Source organism: Eleginops maclovinus, chromosome 14 (genome assembly GCF_036324505.1).
Source record: "Eleginops maclovinus isolate JMC-PN-2008 ecotype Puerto Natales chromosome 14, JC_Emac_rtc_rv5, whole genome shotgun sequence".
Lineage (NCBI taxonomy): Eukaryota > Metazoa > Chordata > Actinopteri > Perciformes > Eleginopidae > Eleginops > Eleginops maclovinus.
Genome location: NC_086362.1, coordinates 13,983,039 through 14,001,891, shown reverse-complemented (window position 1 = coordinate 14,001,891; position 18,853 = coordinate 13,983,039). Strand labels below are relative to the sequence as shown.

Here is an 18,853-nt window from a genome sequence, read left to right as displayed (position 1 = left end):
TAAGTTCAGCTTTTTATTCTGTAGCTCTAACCTAACTAACTCAGTTTTTTGCTTCATCTCTTCCAAAGCCAAGTCATTTTGCTGTTTGATATTCTGAAGTTGTACTTGTAGCTGTAATTCATGAGATTGCTTTAACAACAAAAGTTCCTTTTGCTGTTCAAAACTCAAAACAGTACCTGCAGACGCCGAAGACTGAGTCCCCCCAACGGGTTGAATAATTCTCTGTTCCAGCAAACCTGCCATCAAACTTCCCTTAACAGACTCCTTTAACTTTTTATCCAATATCTCAATCTCATATCTCTCAGCAATTAGCAGTAACTGGTCTTTAGTACACTGATTCAGTAGTGCTACTGACGGTGAGTCAACAAATTTACCCACTGTAGATGCCATACCTGGACTAACTACACTCACAGACAAAATAGAATAGGAGAAAGAAAAAAACAAAAACAATATCAGCTGGAACCACTAACAAAGTCTGGGACAGCCAAACCAAAATGGAACCTCCCCAGCCCTGACTAACTAAGACATTAGCGACCCCATAACTACCTTAGCTCCATCCCTAGTCTTCGTGCCGCTACTGATGGGGGGTATTTATGCACTTTAGCCCACTGGGAAGAAAAAGGCAACTGTTACCAGCGACCCTCTCTTACACCGTGGATGTGCTCCCGAGACAACCGCTCTACCCACTTTTGCAGCCACACTAAAATTCCCCAAGACCAGTCCCCCTATTGGAAACCAGTCTTCTTAGCCTCACAGGGGATTCATGGTTCCATACCACATTACAAGACTGTCCCCAATAACCAAACTCAAAGTTCCAACCTTTATTTTATTGATTACAACCAAAACATTAACCTTTAAGCAAAAAACAAAACGTAAGGATACAATGCTCTACTACTTCCAAACTTCACCGACCAACTCCCTCCTAAAACTGAAATCCAAATGACAAGTCACATGTGGAACTCCCAACACTGGCAGCCACTGAATTGGCTTCAACAGGTGCTACCAATAAGCCAATCAATCCTTTGAAACCAAACAACTTACTAAAGCAAAACTACAATTCCTAACAGGAACACAAAGCAAATGCCAGCACACAAACCATATTCAGACCAACCAGGCTGAATTTGACCAAATGACCCTTACCAAACTAAAGATACTTACAATTGTCTACGAAATGAACTTAACAATCGGACGAGCCCCTATTTTGTCACACACCGGGTCAGGTAGTGGCAAAATAAAGGGAGTCCACACATGAAATAAACAAAAACTAATTTATTAGTAACTCATTTTTACTGGTTAAAGTAAACATAAATGATTATACTTAAACAAAAGAAATTATACTTAAGACCACATGGCGAGTGGAAGACTGAGCCCAAAGCTCAGCCTAGAAGCAGCAAAGAGACCACTGAACACATGGCTACCCAGCCCTTAAAACTCTGGATCCCTATACCCCCACAGGTGTGGCCAATTGGCCTGACGCCCTGTCCCAATCTCCACCCAGGGAAGTCCCACAACCAATGGGCAGAGAGAGGGGCAGGGCGTCACAATAATGTTATTTTATGACGTTATTATTGTCATTATAGTCAAAAAACTATCCACCTGTCCCCCCTGACATGTTAAGCTCGACACCTTGCAACAAGAAAGACAATATGAAGAAAATTGTGAAATTAAGGTGTAAATACTTACTGATAAGGGGTCATGTGTGTCAACCATCACTGAAGAGTGTCAAAATGGTGGTCATGATGTCACCGATGACATCAGCTACCGCATTAAAGGGCCAGTTACAACATAATGACAGGGTGGACACTGATTTGAGGGACATGTATTAAATACTTAATATTTATATTAAATATTTGTTGAAGACTACTAGAATTACCCATTTATGAAAGTTCTTGTCAATAATAATAAGACCATAAAAAATCATTTTAATTTTGTTTAATTTAATGACTTTATTATACTTATAGTTGCTCCCACTATTGTGTGAGGGACATGGCAAAATCGCTTACACACACTTAAAAAAATGGTACAAATGAATACAAAATAACTCTAAGATGGTAAATATAGTATAGATGTATGTCTTAATGATTATACATTTGAAATACAAACTCTAAACATCATTATTTTGCATTAAATTGAAAATAAATGTGTGTTTCTGACTGGGACCTTGAAAGGCACTTTATAATGATAATGACCCAGCTATTTAAAACATCTGTGTATGAAGGTCTATTACCATTATTATTTCAGCACATAATATACTTAGCTGGAATGGGATTTGATTTGGAATCTAGATTTTAAAATAGGTTTTTAGTTTGCCTATTATTTTGACAAGTAGTCTAAATGGCGAAAACCGGAAGCGTGTGTTTTGTTTGCTTATATTTGCTGGGATCACACAGCTGACCACAAGTGGGTTATGGTTACCATTTGTTCATGGACATGTCAATAAAAACACCACCATACTTAATAGGCACAGACATCTAAACCAATTGTATTGTTATTAATCTTTCTCCTTGTTTGTGTTTCTCCCCAGGCAATGTTTGAACGACGATGAATCAACTACCTCCACCCCAACCTCTCATCAGCTGTCATCTTTCCTCCTCACATGGATAAGCTGGAGTTAATATAGAAATATACCTTTATCTTGGGCCTGAAATACAAGAATATTCTCTATATTTTGAGTGCAAAACAAAGGATTGTTCTCAGCTTGAAAACTCTAAAACAAATCCTGAAGAAGAATGGACTGTTTCGCCGAAAACATTTTGATGATTTAGCAGAAGCTATTCAGTTAATAAGGGAGGAGCTCCAAGGATCTGGGGCTCTGCAGGGCTACAGGTGGATGTACACTAAATGCAAAGATAGGGGATTACATATACATAAAGAAGAAGTTCACCTAATTCTATCCACACTTGACCCAGAGGGCACAGAAATCCGAAAAAAGTAGAAGATTGAATAGATGAGCATACTTTTCAAAAGGGCCCAATTTTGTATGGCATGTTGATTCATATGACATTTAAAAGCCATTCGGTAAAGGCCTCAATGGAGCTATTGACGGGTTCTCAAGAAGAAAACTATGGTTGAATGCATACTGTACCAGCAGTGACCCCAAAGTTATAGGAGGTTATTTCCTTGAGACAGTAGTGGAGCTAGATGGATACGCCCGTATCCTGAGGACAGATATCGGGACGGAAAACAGCACTATATGGGATATGCAACGGTAACTACGTCGCAATGATGATGACGCTCATGGGGGTGACAGAAGCTTTATTTATGGCAAAAGCACAAGCAAGCAAAGAATAGACAGCTGGTGGGGCTTTCTACGTAAAGAGTGTGTGGAGTTTTGGCCCGAACATCGACACAGGCTTAAAGATGAAGGTGAATTTGATGGGGACTTCTTGGACAAGAACCTTATCTTATTCTGCTTCCTCGGTTTGATACAGGCAAGTGGTTTCAACAATAGATGGTGTGACATGTGACATAGACATGCCGAGCCTACTCCACCACAGGCATATGATTATCTAAATTAACAAAAAACATTTGTTTGTTAACTGGTTTTCAGACCTAAATACAACAATAACTGTGATTTGGTCATTTCTACTCTTTTCACCTCCGCAGGATGAATTGGATTCAACTAAGGAGACCTGGAACAGCAACCTGATCCGCCCATCAAGGAATGAACATGGTCCCCATGGTCGGCCTGATGTCATGTAAAACATACCTGAACTATCTGGCACAGGCAACTATTTGTGTCAGGTGTTGGAGGAAGATCGTACCAGCTGTGACGCTGACGGTATCCACCGCCGTGACATAGCTTGTGATGAGGATGTATTCACTCTGTGCACCTACATAACGGCACAAAACAATCTCCATGTTCCTGTGGATGCATTCACGGCAATTGACCTCTACATTTCCTACATTTCTACAGAAGATTTGACTACACTTCTAAACAATGAGAGATAGAGGTAGCGAAGGAAAGACTAAGGCTGCCAACTTGCATGTTGGTTTGTATGTTTAATGTATTACCAGTCCGTTTGTACCATGTTTACCATTTCTGATTTGTTTGTGAATATGTTGATTGTGTCATTTTCAATTTATAGAATTCATATAGAGTTGTCTTTCATGCTTTTCTCTACTAGTTAAATTAAAGAAACTTAAAGTGAACTTTTTAAAGAAAAATCAACAAGTGTGTCTCAGCGGGCTACACTGATCAAAAACCATGCACCCACATTACCACAGTATAATACTGTTGTAGTAGCATTCTGAAGGAGAAATGTACAGTATCTGCAGTGCAGTATATGCTTCCGTATCTGAATCACTTTGATGTCAACAGTGTAGATACAGAATCTCTTGTTTGTATTATTGTTCTATTGTGTTTATTGATTACCTTAAGTGCCTTGTACTGATTTGCCCATAGCAAATTCCTAGTAGGCCATCGCCTACAATGGCACATAAAAGGATTCTGATTAAACAGTCTAAAAGTTAATTGCAAAAGTACTTGACTTAACATGACTTTTCAAGATTTAGGATAAATAAAAGTATCTAAAAACAAAATATACAAAATATATATAATAATAAATACAATATATATATTTATATAAAGTCCCTGTTCAGGAAAGTGTTTAAGCGCAATGCCATAAGAGGCACAAAAGTACAAGAGCAAGGAACAACAGTCAACACTAGAGCTATCAAACCTCAGACTTAGGCTAACTGGTGGTTGTAACAGTTGGTTTTACTCAAATAGTAGTTAAACACCTTAAAATTACCAATCTTAAAATATAACCAACACACACTCTAGACATACATTCTTAGATGTACAGTAAATATTTTTTACAAACACAAAAATGTAAATAGATTAAAGCATAGGTTTGCTATTTATGACTTTGGGGGCTATTTGCAGTCTGTATTCCATAAACCAGAAACATAGAGATCGTCATTTAAATGATTGCTTCAGTATTGAGCTAGCGTGAGATCCTTTGCTGGCGGGCTTAGTGATATTAGCTATAGTTCCATGTTAAATGATGCATAAAACCTGATGGGAAGCATAATTTGCCAAGATGTTTTGTCTGCACATCTAACAGACACCTGTGACCACCCGGTGAGTATCCTGTCTTTGAGAACGAGAGTTTAAGGTGAAAAGTGAAGCAATCATTGAAATGACGCTCTATATTTCTGGTTTATGGAATACAGACTGCAAATAGCCCCTAATGTCCTAAATAGAGAACCTTTCCTTTAATCATTAATCTTAAAATACAACCAACTTGGCATTGACATGGTCTTGACAATCTTAGATGAACATTCTTAGATGAACCTAAATAGATTAATTAGCCAAATGAAAAGAAAATAGGTATTACAGGTAATACTGACACGATGCTATCCCTCAGGGGCCTCCAGGCAGTCAAGCGCCAAATCCTGCTCTGTCCTAGGTAGGACTGAAAAACAACATGGATATGAACCCCACACAGATTTAGATGTACAGATGCAAACATTTAAATTGAAACGCACCTGACACTTACCACTAAATGATGTCCATCACCCCCATGTTGGCATCAAGGACGGTGCTGAATTCCTCTGCCAGCTCAAGGTATGACTCATAGTTGTTAGGGACTTCCAACACGCACCTGCATGTGAGGGACTGAGGGTTTCGTGTAAAGGCACTCTTAGGCTCAGCGAATCTGAGGTGGATTTCCTTGGAAACCAGGAGGTCTCCAAATATTAATGAAAACCCAGAATATATAGTATGGTTGCCCCCCATTAGTCAATTATTTGAGCTATAGCTATTACTTAAGAATAATATACGTCTCTGGCATCACAATAATGTCTACTACCAATATGCTTTGGTAAGTTACTTTTGGTTTTAAGGAGGTCTTTCTTAATGACTTCATTTACAAAAATACAATAATATGGGTAAAAAATACCATCACAACTGCAATTAAAATAATCTTGAATAATAATTACTAGTACAAAATCTAAGGAACTTTCTGAGCCGCACGTCACTACACTTCCTGATGAACCTCTTCAGGAAATCCAGGATCTCCTGTTCTCTTTTGCTTAGGCTCTCATGATGTAGCTTGGCTACAACCTTCCTGCCGGTAGGAGCGAGGCTGGTCATCACCTCATCCAACCCCCCTGGTGGCAGCTGCAGCCGGTTCAACACTGGCTCCCAACAATCTGCTATGTATGCTGGATCCTGCACCATTGCTTTATGTGCCACTTCAAGCAATGTTTTCCTTACATTGTCTTTGGTGACAAGACGTTTTACATCATGGGCCTGTATGAAATCTAACCATTCCATTCAAGTTCCAAACAGCTCATCATCCATGATTTCCAGTCCAAGACAGTAGGGAAGAGGGAAGAAAGTAATTGACCATGTTGTAGCCTAAGACCAATACTTTAGCTGTGCTTTCCCACTCGTCCTTCATGTCATGTTTTGTCATCGGTATTCTCAGTGTGTTTCCACCAGTGCATTTCATAGCAAAGGTCTCCCAGTACTCACTTAATGCATCATGCAAAATTCCGCCAATGTCTTCTCCTTTCTCTGTGGTACCATTGGGTAGGACCATCTCAACCTCCAAGAAAGGGGTATCTACAGATACACGACCATCCTCACAGGCAGCATTTCATTCTTCAAAAACGTTTCCCCTGTGAAGCCTTAGCTTTGTGATCTTGCGTGGTTCCACACTGTCCACATGAACTAAGCCTAGTAGAGTATCAACAAGAGGTAGAGTATCATCAAGAGGTAGGGTATCAACAAGAGGTAGAGTATCAACAAGAGGTAGAGTATCAACAAGAGGTAGAGTATCATCAAGAGGTAGAGTATCATCAAGAGGTAGAGTATCATCAAGAGGTAGAGTTTCAACAAGAGGTAGAGTATCATCAAGAGGTAGAATATCAACAAGAGGTAGAGTATCATCAAGAGGTAGAGTATCATCAAGAGGTAGAGTATCAACAAGGGGTAGAGTATCAACAAGAGGTAGAGTATCATCAAGAGGTAGAGTTTAAACAAGAGGTAGAGTATCATCAAGAGGTAGAGTATCATCAAGAGGTAGAGTATCATCAAGGGGTAGAGTATCAACAAGGGGTAGAGTATCATCAAGAGGTAGAGTATCATCAAGAGGGTTTTCGTCATCCAGGAGAGCATACCCTATCTGAATTTCCTCATCAATCACAATGAGGATTCCTGAAAGGAAACTCTTTTCAATCCAAGTTTGACTACAGGCAGAGAAGCAGCAGCAGGCGGTGTTCTAGGCGGAGAAGCAGCAGCAGGCGGTGTTTTAGGCAAAGAAGCAGCAGCAGGCGGTGTTCTAGGCGGAGAAGCAGCAGCAGGCGGTGTTCTAGGCAGAGAAGCAGCAGCAGGCGGTGTTTTAGGCAAAGAAGCAGCAGCAGGCTGTGATCTAGGCAGAGAAGCAGCAGTAGGCGGTGTTCTAGGCGGAGAAGCAGCAGCAGGCGATGTTCTAGGCAGAGAAGCAGCAGCAGGCGGTGTTCTAGGTGGAGAAGCAGCAGCAGGCTGTGTTCTAGGCAGAGAAGCAGCAGCAGGCTGTGTTCTAGGCGGAGAAGCAGCAGCAGGCGGTGTTCTAGGCAGAGAAGCAGCAGCAGGCAGTGTTCTAGGCGGAGAAGCAGCAGCAGGCGGTGTTCTAGGCAGAGAAGCAGCAGCAGGCGGTGTTCTAGGCAGAGAAGCAGCAGCAGGCTGTGTTCTAGGCGGAGAAGCAGCAGCAGGCGGTGTTCTAGGCAGAGAAGCAGCAGCAGGCAGTGTTCTAGGCGGAGAAGCAGCAGCAGGCAGTGTTCTAGGCAGAGCAGCAGCAGCAGGCAGTGTTCTAGGCGGAGAAGTAGCAGCAGGCGGTGTTCTAGGCGGAGAAGCAGCAGCAGGCTGTGTTCTAGGCGGAGAAGCAACAGCAGGCTGTGTTCTAGGCGGAGAAGCAGCAGCAGGCGGGGTTCTAGGCGGAGAATGAGCAGCAGGCGGTGTTTTAGGCGGAGAAGCAACAGCAGGCTGTGTTCTAGGCGGAGAAGCAGCAGCAGGGTGTGTTCTAGGTGGAGAATGAGCAGCAGGCGGTGTTCTAGGCGGAGAAGCAGCAGCAGGCTGTGTTCTAGGCGGAGAATGAGCAGCAGGCGGTGTTCTTGGCGGAGAATGAGCAGCAGGCAGTGTACTAGGCAGAGAATGAGCAGCAGGCGGTGTTCTTGGCGGAGAATGAGCAGCAGGCAGTGTACTAGGCAGAGAATGAGCAGCAGGTGGTGTTCTAGGTGGAGAAGCAGCAGCAGGCGGTGTTCTTGGCGGAGAATGAGCATTCATCTGGTAACACATCATAGTTTATATGTGTTACCAGATGGATGTTTTGTATTAGCTTATAATGTGAATATGTTAAGTAAATAACTAGTGGTTTTAAATAAATGTAGTGGAGTAAAAAGTGAATGTATTGATAGAGAACTTACTTTTTAACATATCGTGGAAAATAAGGGACAGGAATTTTTGTGCCTGTTGAGACAGGCTTTCACAGAGGTGGGAGAAGTACTCAGATGTTGTACTTGAGTAAAAGTAGAAGTACCAGAGTGTAGGGATACTCTGTTAAAAGTAAAAGTCAAATATATGGATGTGTGTGACAATGTCTTCCAACCAGACAGCGGAGGGCAGCAGATCCAGCTTTGAACGGACTGCTACTCATCCTATTAATAGTGCATCGTCATGGTGATGATGTAGACAGATGTACAGTAGACAGATTGATTGTTATCTATTAAAACGAAGCCATCCAGTCATTGTGCTTCAATGAGCAGTGAACTGCACTACTACAGCTGCATGAGAGGAGATCAGCGCTTCCTCATTGGTGGATTAGATCGGCTTAGAGGCTAAAAGGGGAATAAGGATCCAGTTAACAGAGTGTGCATGTGAAGCTGAAAGGCTCTTAGGACAACTGCCTCAGTAATGGGAACAATTAGGATTTTTTTGAGGGTGAAAAAGTACTTTGGAAAGGTTTTTTTGGTCAATTAGGGCACTATTTTGTGTGTCCCCCCAAAAATATTTTTTAAATGTCTGACCTAAATGATTATGGCTGGTGTGTCCCAAGGAACTTTTAAGATCTACATCCTAGTTAAATGAAACAAAGGACGATTAATGATATGGGATATCAGTGAAAATTAATGAACCAGCTGTAAAGAAGAGTCCAGTTTTATGCCACATATTGTATGTATTTATATTATACTATACTGTTTTATATTTATTTTTGTTTTTTCACTTGATGTGAACCTTATTCCCCCAATTTCCTATGGTTTTTCTTTGGTTCTGTCTGACATTTTTTATGATCATTCATCCGGGAAAATAATAAAGCTGTATTGTCGATAACATACGTGTAGCTGTGTAATTTCGATCAAATCATCAAAAGTAAAAATAGCTGACTGACTTTCAGGCTTTCATGTCTTTTACAGGATCATTGGGTGCTGTCAAACCAGCTGGTATGTCAACCAGCTACCGCTAGATGTCGCCCTTGTGTTGCATTTTGAACAAGGAAGCGTTGAGACGAAATCCACTTTCATTAGGCTAAATACTGTATGCAGAGAAAAGCCGGATGTCAAGTCATTTACCTCCAATTTAAAGTAAATATTAAAGTTCACTTCTCTTTGCCGTAACATCTCGCCACAAGGTTGACAAAATGTCAACATTTTAATGGACTGCATTTAGTTAAAAGTATGATACGTTTTTACAAGATGAAGCTAATTTAATGTATATATGGTTTGTTCAACGTGTTTTATTCTGAAATTACAACAGACCGGAAACGAGGTATTTTTAAGAAGCTCTCTCTTCACTAGGGACCAATCCTCCAGTGTCAGTGTGAAGACAAACACAACAGCAGGTTGAGACGTCCCTGTCAACTCCAGAGAAGCGGGTCTGCAGCAGGAGCCGAGCGGTGCCGCCTTCACAAGCCTTTACTTACCCCTGAACACTTCCTGCGGCTGCTTCGTTTCTACACCGAAAAGCGACAACTGTTACTTTGGGACCCGGAGGGGACAGGGTTGGTGGAGTGTAGTCTATTTAAGCGACTGAGCTTTCAGTTCCCCAGTGTGTCTCTGCTCACCTGAACATGGCTTCAACCACCTGCACCAGGTTCACCGACGAGTACCAGCTCTACGAGGAGCTGGGGAAGTAAGTTCTCTTTATTTTACAAATGCATTTGCTATTTAGCCCTATGCTTTCACTATTTGTGTTATATTAACCAAAACCTCAGACACCTCGCCGCCTACCTGTTTGCACCTTGATATGCGCCCTGTGCGCGCGTGTGCAGCACGTCACTCCAAATACAATTCCAGTTTCTTTAGACTTAGTTTAGATCAAGTTATAACGCGCACAGGCGTGATAAAAAGTCTCCAGATAAACCCCGGAGTATTGTGTTTAATACTTCACATGTGTGCATGTTTCTGTAAACTTTGTGAATCAGTGTGAGTGCAGGGTGACGCCCATCAGTGTGTCGGAGAAAGAATGCATGGGATTGTCTGACGCTGCGATTGAGAAAGTTGAACACAAAATAGAAACAAGGATGAGTGCCTTGGAAGGCATACCGAATATAATGGTCGTTTAATATAATGTTTCAACAAGCGTTTTCCTCTGCTAGACAAGGTAACACAAGAAATGTGCTGGTGTGACTATCAGCGGAGGTCAGCTGGAACAGATCCCTTGTCAGTCCGCTGTAGGTAAAAGAAGCCTGCCTTATCAGAGACTATGATTCAGGTTTTTAAGAATCTGAATGTATTTCTCAATCATTTGGGCTATGTGTGTTTCCGCCCTTTTGCAAACTGGGTGAAAATACTGCAGCCTCTGGTGCCTTACAACAGATCCAGCCTGAAGCAGTTCAGTTTTAAAGATTATTTTACCAAATGTAAAAACAAGGCTAAAGCTGCACATATCCACGTTTGCATTATGTCATTAGTGAGCTTTGGGAAGTGTAACTCTGCTTTTTGACTTATTTTATGTTAAATCATGTAGTGTATTTTTTAAAGTTAGGAGCAAAGATCATCCGATACTAAACTACATTGTAAAATGTAAATCACAGGTGTACTCTGAGCCGACCTATCAATCATTTATTACATTGACTACATATTATGACAGGCAATTATTGATCTGCTCCGTCTTCAGGAATGTTTGGATGGATAAGGAAGTTTCGGTTACAAATGAAACATGGGAATAATGTAGGCTTTCTGAGGATTTGTTGAATATACGTTAAGCATTTAAGATTCTGGTGGTCCGGCTGCTCATGGGAAAGATGAGCACTTCAGCCATGAAGCTGAGGTCGTGGTGCGAGGGGAGCTGGAGGGTCAGTCTTTAGGTACAGGTGTTGGTATTCTTAGCGAACAAGAGGCTGTGCACACATTGTCTTTTGGTTCTGTGTTGCCAACCCATGCTCTGCTCCTACGCACCGGTCCAGCAGGCGTTCCACTTCACACTCACTTCGAAAAGCAAATCAAAGTTTATGTTGACTTCTCAAACCTATAACCTCACTGTCCGATACAACACTGCACCTTTCTTCAATTATGAAGAATACATTCCTATGAGGCGAGCAGCGTCACAGTAGCAAAATAAGTTGGGCCGATTATCTTTGGCTGGGTAGTATGATTATTTGTGTACCTCACTGCCATAATGCAGTCCTTCTAATTGAATTCAGAATCAGAATTCCTTTATTCGTCCCAGAGGGGAAATCTGCATTTGTTACAGCAAGAAAGGAGCCAAAGACAGCTTATTATTACCCAAGAAGCATGTGTTAAAAATATTAAAAAGAAAAACATTAAAAAGAAAAAATTACACAATTCAAATGTGTTCTTCAACTTTTGAGTTTGTTCTTGGAACAATTTCAAAATTGGTCTTTGAGAACTTGTCCTCAGTGTCCTAATTTAAACTGCTCCCATCAGTTTAATTTTGAGAATGAGTCATTCAAATCCTCCATTAGCTCTAATGACTTTCCTTTAAGGGTTATTGGGCTGGGTCAGACTCCGGCTGACACATCGAGACAGATTCATGATCACGTTCACGCCTACATACAGGCAACTCAAAGTTAGATGATGACAGATTAGTCTCTGCGGTGTTCTCCAATGTCAAATAACGTCCAAATGGCATAAAATAGGCGATTAGAAAATTCAGAGAAATGTTGACTGTGTGACTGAAGCCGTGGTGCGCGTGTTGCTATGGCATGTTAGAACCATTATTTGATCTCACTTTTAGCTGACTATTTTAACTGTTTATCTATTACATTTTTGGATTCTTGTACCACCTTCCTGCGTGGTTTCTGAACATCTTTAGACCACCACTCGATTTAGTTAGAGACTGACAGGTGTGTTCAGAGATCAGAGCATGATGTCCCCCCTCTAAGTCTTAAAGTGCTCTCCCACACACACCCATTATAAAATGTGAAACAGTGTGGCACTTTCACAAAACGTAAGCTGCGACTACTATCAACAAATATCCAATTAGTTTAATAAAGTCCATGGCCTCGAGAAGCGTTTAAACGTGTCATTTTTGTTCTTCGTTAAAGTATGCGGAATCTGGGGTCAAAGTGGGGTGTTTTTTCAGCTCTGTTCAAATGGATTTCCCATTCATTCCTATGGTGAAACTGATCGCAGTTTTCTGTGATTTGCGTGAAAACGGCTCGGTGAATCTCTTATAAAAGACATAGCACACCGATCCCGGTCTTCCGCACGTTTTTTTTATGTGTGTTTTGTGTCAAGCTGCCCGATGAGTAGCATGACAACATTTGTGGAAGAAGGAGAAGATGAGATAAGTATGTCGAATACTAGACTGTGTGCGGCTTCACCAGTCACACAGAATAAGAATATATGAAAACACCTGTGCTGGGCTCGATCTTGGTCTAAGTCCTACATTGATTACCTGCTGATATCTAACCCTTCACGTACCTGCATTTGGATTAAATATGTATCGAACACTCTGAAATAAAAGCTGTGTATTCTAAATCTGAACTTTCATTTTTCAAGTTCCAGATCCAAAACACTGGTTCATACACTTAAATGATTGATTTGTAATGTTTGTGGCGCTTACAGACAGTACAGACAATAAACAAGATTAGTTTTGTTCATTGAGTTAACTCAGTGCCGGCTCTAAGGGGGGGGGAGGCATCCGCCAATGACCCAATGCCCCTCCAGTAGATCTGCTCTGGCGCTGATTCTGAGATAGCTACAGAATTATATTGTACATTTACAGAAATACAAATTAAAGTATATATTAAGTAGTATCATAAAATGTAAAGAGGAAGAACAAAATCCAAATTAACACGGTGAGGATGACACATTTAAACCGAAAGATTCTTTCAGTAGTGCCGATAATGTCTAAAATGGAACTTCTAATCCAGAAATTCACAATTCAAGGTCTTTCCGTTGCCCAGAAGTGTGCATGTGGAGGAATCTCCTGCTGTTTTGTGACAGATCTCTGACTCTTCCTTAGGGGGGCGTTCTCTGTGGTGAGACGGTGCATGAAGATTTCCACAGGCCAGGAATACGCTGCCAAAATAATCAATACTAAGAAGTTGTCAGCCCGGGGTGAGTACACCAAGCCTCATGCTGACAGACAACATGTTAACACATGTTTGCCCGAAGCAGTTCCTTTTTTATTTTGCCCCTCAAATCATCTTCCTCTGTGAGTGTTTTGACCCTACATGTTTATCACTGTCTCTCTTCTGTCTGTAGTAGTGGGAGGGGGTCAGGTTACGATAGTAGCGGCCTTGCTAACCACGTGTCTTTCATGCAGCTTGAATTCAGCACGCTATCACCCTTTCTATCACTTTCCATTTTTATAACTCCACTCCTCAAAGTGATACCACATGAAGGAGTGTGACTCACTCTCTGATAACAACCGTCTGATTTCTGATTAGCTGCATATGACTCACAGAACAACTCCTTTCCCTTGTTCTCTTTTCCTGGTTACCTTTTTTTATTTGAATAGAGCTGAAGTGAAGGCATGGAGTCTTTCTTTATTCTCTCCATCATTATCTGCAGTGTGGTCTCAGACACTGTCAGGGCGCTGCGTGGCTGAATGATCCTAATGGCCAACAACACAAAGTCACGAACTAAAGGAGATTTAGCGTCTCTTGGGGGAGGCAGGGAGTTTCCTCACAGCAGCAACAGCTGCGTGCAGAAGAGCAAAATGGGGGAGCATCATAGAGGGGGAGGATGTAGTCTTAAATAAACAGAAAATACAAATGATGAAAAGTAAAAATGTTCTGGTGGGAACTTGAATGAAGAAGCCCCCCCCCCCCCGCCCCCTCATTATCAAGCTGCCCAGCTACAATGATGACTGATCCTTTAACGGGTTGAAGGGTTAACGTATCGCCAGCTGCTCAGTAGCTCACCCATCCAGGAGAGATAGCAGCCAGCTTTGTGGACAGGCATATCCAGGAAATCACCTGCAGGTTAATTAAGAATAAATATTAGCTTTTAATAATAATTCATGATGAGGGCGTAATGTGCGGAGGGATTTTTGCCGATGAGTTTGTCGCTGTATCCAGTGTAGTATTAATTGGGTTGTTATATTCAGATATGAATTATAGAAACTAGAACTCGATGCTCAGTGTGTGTGCTCGCTGCCTGTTCACACACACATTTAAAATCCTTACCGGAGCTTCTGCTGTTTGTACCGCTGCCGGGCGGACCGCTGTGACTCTCATGGCTTTCTACATACAGTTTAATTTATATATCAACGGTTAATTATTACAGTTTTATTTTATATTTCATGTGAAGCACAACATACCATGCTGTTATAATAACATTCTTTATCAGCTTTTGAACTGAAACCATTTTGGGAGAAGTAATAAACATTTGTTTATTACTTTTTTTTGATAAACCATAATATATCAGATACGTGAGACGATTAGTCGACTAATCGCCTAAATTGACGACTATTAGTCGACTACAACAATCTTTAGTCCAGGGCAGCCCTAGTGTAGCGGCATTACACTAGCTTATATACAGCAGCCTCTCCAGTCTGATAAAACAAGAAAAATAGACTGACAGTTGGCACATTGTAACCTACATTTCTCATGGTTATATAAATTGCACATCCTTACTTAGATTTGTACATTTGATATAAATTATAGTATTTTGTTTGTATGTAACACTCCTGTCATCGTGGATACAGAAAATCAAAATCCAGGCAAACAAGTTGGTTAATTGTGTTAAATAACATTGTTGAGTGAAATCATAATGCGAGCATTCATGAGCTGTTTTAAGGGGTTACATGACGTGGATCCAGCAGAGACAGAGTGAAGGCAGCAGTAAAAGCACATTCAGCCTCCAGGCGCAGGCTGAGTGGAGGTTACGTTCATGGAGGGGAAACCCCAGGCTGGTTGCCAACGCTGCTGCTGTTTGATGAGAAATCCTAAACAGGAAGCTCCAGCTATTTGGAGAGGCCAACTCTGGCTGAACACCACGGCAGTATTTTTTCTGGTGTAGTGGAATTCCAAGATAGAACGGCATGACTGTACTACGGTTGAACTGTTTTAAAGTACAAAATCTTGACAATCTCTGCTTTAAAACAATCTTATCCGGATCTGTTTTGTAGGCGTCTTCGGTTCAAGTAAATCTGCTTTAACAGACAGGAATCATATGCGTTGCTCTTCCTGGTGTCACATGTGTGTTTGAAATATTTATATTTGACCTTTTGTTGTATCCTGTGAGAAGTATTTGAGCCGTCACTGAAAGTATGCTGTCGGAATATTTGATAGGAAAAGCACATTGCAAGATCAGCTCCCCCCCATGGGAATCAGGAAGTGGGCCGTCGCCATATAGGACACTGCTTGGATTGAGAGCAGCATTGGTGTGACTGGTTCAGGTGAAACCTTCAATTTGATTGGATCCTGAGTGTAAAACATGTCAGATTCTCCCAAAAAACAAGCAGTAATGAATTAAAGGGTATGAACATGGCTTTATATTTCTTCCTTTTTTATTGTCTAACATTTAAAATATTTGAATCATAGTGGAAGTAACATAGTATAACCAATGTGTTCTAATGTGCATTACCTATCCTAAACCCCTCCCTCACACAGAGCCGAGCACAGACCACGCAGCCTAGCTGAAACATTATCCAGATGTAGTGAACTGAAAGCCTGCCTGTGTGAGGGGAAACTAGGGCAGCTGTTAAACACAGACCTAGTGATGCTTGGACTCGTCCGAGTGGAAATGATCTCTTGACAAACCCACCAGAATGTGGAGCAGCTAGCTATGGTTCAGGAGCCAGCTATTCTGACGTTTTGCTTCTGGAAAATACCCGAGGCCCCAGCCGCTCACCGTCAACCTTCATTCCCATGGAAACAAAAGAAATGGAAAGCTAAATATAGTATGTGTGGTAATGTAGACATCGGAGTATATCACAGTCTTTGAGAGGTTAATTATGCAAGCGTGCGCTGCTGTCAGCGTCTGCTGAATCACTCGGACACCATGAGCTGAACAATAACGCCATTTACTCAGTTTGAAATCGGCCATTTCTTGTGACGCTTCGCAGTGAGCCCTGTAACTCTTCCTGAGTAATGTACACACACTCAAACACACACCAAATGTAGCTCAATATTTCCAAAGCTTTTTCTGTCAGCTGTAAGCCCGGCCACAGGGTGAAGACCCGACCCCTCTTTGGTTTATCCTGAGACAGGGTCAGGCGTACCTAAATCCCCCTTACCAGACTCCCCTGTGTTCACACACATGTGCAAACACGCATGTAGTGAGTGTGTAAATGAAGTGCTGGATGAGAGCACACGCACACACACGCACACACACACAACTGTTCGGTGCAAGGGTTTGGCTTGAGAGACATGGATCAGAGGTGTGTGTGTGTGTGTGTGTGTGTGTGTGTGTGTGTGTGTGTGTGTGTGTGTGTGTGTGTGTGTGTGTGTGTGTGTGTGTGTGTGTGTGTGTGTGTGTGTGTGTGTGTGTGTGTGTGTGTGTGTGTGTGTGTGTGTGTGTGTGTGTGTGTGTGTGTGTGTGTGTGTGTGTGTGTGTGTGTGTGTGTGTGTGTGTGTGTGTGTGATTAAGGGAAACAAAGACACAACACAAAGCCGTGCCGTGTGTACAACCTAAATGATATTCACATTGTATGCACAGCTCCTCCCCAGGGCTGTTGCTGACCCATATGGCCAGTGACTCTGAGGAGCAGCGAGCCTCCCCCTGCAGCGCTGTTGACAAGTGATGATGACTCTGCCCCTTAGAGAATGTCATCATGTCTCTGTTACCATTTAATGTATCTGTGCTCCTTGCCTAAAGTGTGTCCTCTAACCCTAACTGCTTCCATCAAAGATTTAAATCTTATTGTGCTTGATATTTGACATGTTTCAGCATCATTAATTCATTAGGAGGTCCCATCATGCGAGGGCTTCTTTGTGCGTCGAACACTTCATGCATTCTCTTGAATTTTTTAGCACCAATTTATGAAACGACTTGATACATGTTACGAAAAATACAAAAGCCTGGCAACAATTTTGAATCTGAAATAATGATGAATGCAAAATGCGGTATGGCTCTCAGGAATTCAGCATTGCTTTCAGAGGTTGATTCTCTTTAGATCTAACTTTCTCATGTAATGTTAGTCCTATACAGCCAAAACACAACTGTGCTGGTTGGGACCTCTTTAAATGTGTGGCCCCTTTGATACTGCAATATAGCAAAATTCCTGTTCATGTTTACAAGTTCTACACATTCAAATCGTATAGGAAAAAAGATTTCTATTTTACATATTTTTTACAGCTTAAACATTCAAGAACTTATTATCAAAATGTCAAAGTGTTGCTTCAGCAACCGGACAGAAAACCGTTTTTTTAAAACTTTGGTTCAAATCTTTAAATGAACTTTTTTCAATTCCAGATTCTTGAAGTTAAGATGTTCTTGCTTTCCCTACTGATAAATCATTTAAATGTTATGTACTGGGGTTGTGGGCTGTTGGTCAAACAAAGAAGCACTGTTTTCACATTTTGTGGAGCTCATCTAAATTTAAAGGTCTTTCAGTTGGGTGGTTTAGCCCAGCTCCTTAACTATCTATGGCAATGAGAACTCTGAATACTTCATAAGAAACAGCTCAGTATAAACCCCTTCCCCGGGTTGGCCTCCCATCCTCTTTCTTAACTTTAGCAGCTTTCTTTAAATTTGGAAGAAGTACAGTGAAGTAACATCCATCAAACAGAAGTCTTTCCATCAAACGTTGGCCCTAAAGAAATATGGTTCACCTCTTCTTGATGTGTTATTAAGTAACATGTGTTGTGAAATGGGGTTGCAGAACAAGATTTTCTACAAATGCAAAACTGTAAACATCCTGGTGTACCGCCAGGTTGAAAGTGCTCATGTTGTTTGGTGCTCTTCATTTCCTGCAGCACCCTGTTTGAAGAGCAATCCTCTTCGACAAAGTAGAGCACAAGCTACAAACAGACCTTTTCTGATTCAACACAGTTTTCTGACAATACCTTTTTGTTACGGACCATAAACTGTAACGATAAATCAGCAGTCAATCAAAGTTGATTTCATTTCCAAAACTCAGATATCATCAACCTTTAAACCCAGCCTTCTGTGATTGACTGTATGTTTCGTGGAGTGGATAGCTGCCAACATTCACACTCACTGAACTCTAGGCACTGCTGAAAGCCTCTTGTTTTCTCTCTTTGCTCTGAGAGTGTTTCACCTGGGAAAACCACAGATGGAGTTTTGTTTTATCTCGTTGCGTTTCTTTTTATGCAGGGACAAAACCTCACTGTGCTCACCCTCTGTTATTGATTCAGACTGCACCTTTTTTACATTGAGCTGGATTTGAATTCATTCAAACTCATTGTTGAGATTTGTAGTTGAAGTGAAGCTCAATCGTAGAGCAGTGAGGGAAGTGTATTTGTTCTAATTCACCCCAGACTCCCTC

At 41.5% G+C, this 18,853-nt stretch overlaps 1 protein-coding gene across 20 annotated transcripts in view; it reads left to right on the top strand.

The window, feature by feature from the left end:
* Positions 1–9,810: 9,810 nt before the first annotated feature.
* Positions 9,811–18,853, top strand: part of camk2d1 (calcium/calmodulin-dependent protein kinase (CaM kinase) II delta 1) — an 84,492-nt gene continuing 75,449 nt past the window's right edge. For all 20 annotated transcript variants that reach the window (XM_063901219.1, XM_063901214.1, XM_063901208.1 and 17 more), the window contains exons 1-2: positions 9,811–10,117; positions 13,418–13,512. In XM_063901219.1, the coding sequence (XP_063757289.1) occupies positions 10,056–10,117; positions 13,418–13,512 (157 nt within the window). In that variant the 5' untranslated portion in view covers positions 9,811–10,055. The remainder of the gene's footprint in view (positions 10,118–13,417; positions 13,513–18,853) is intronic.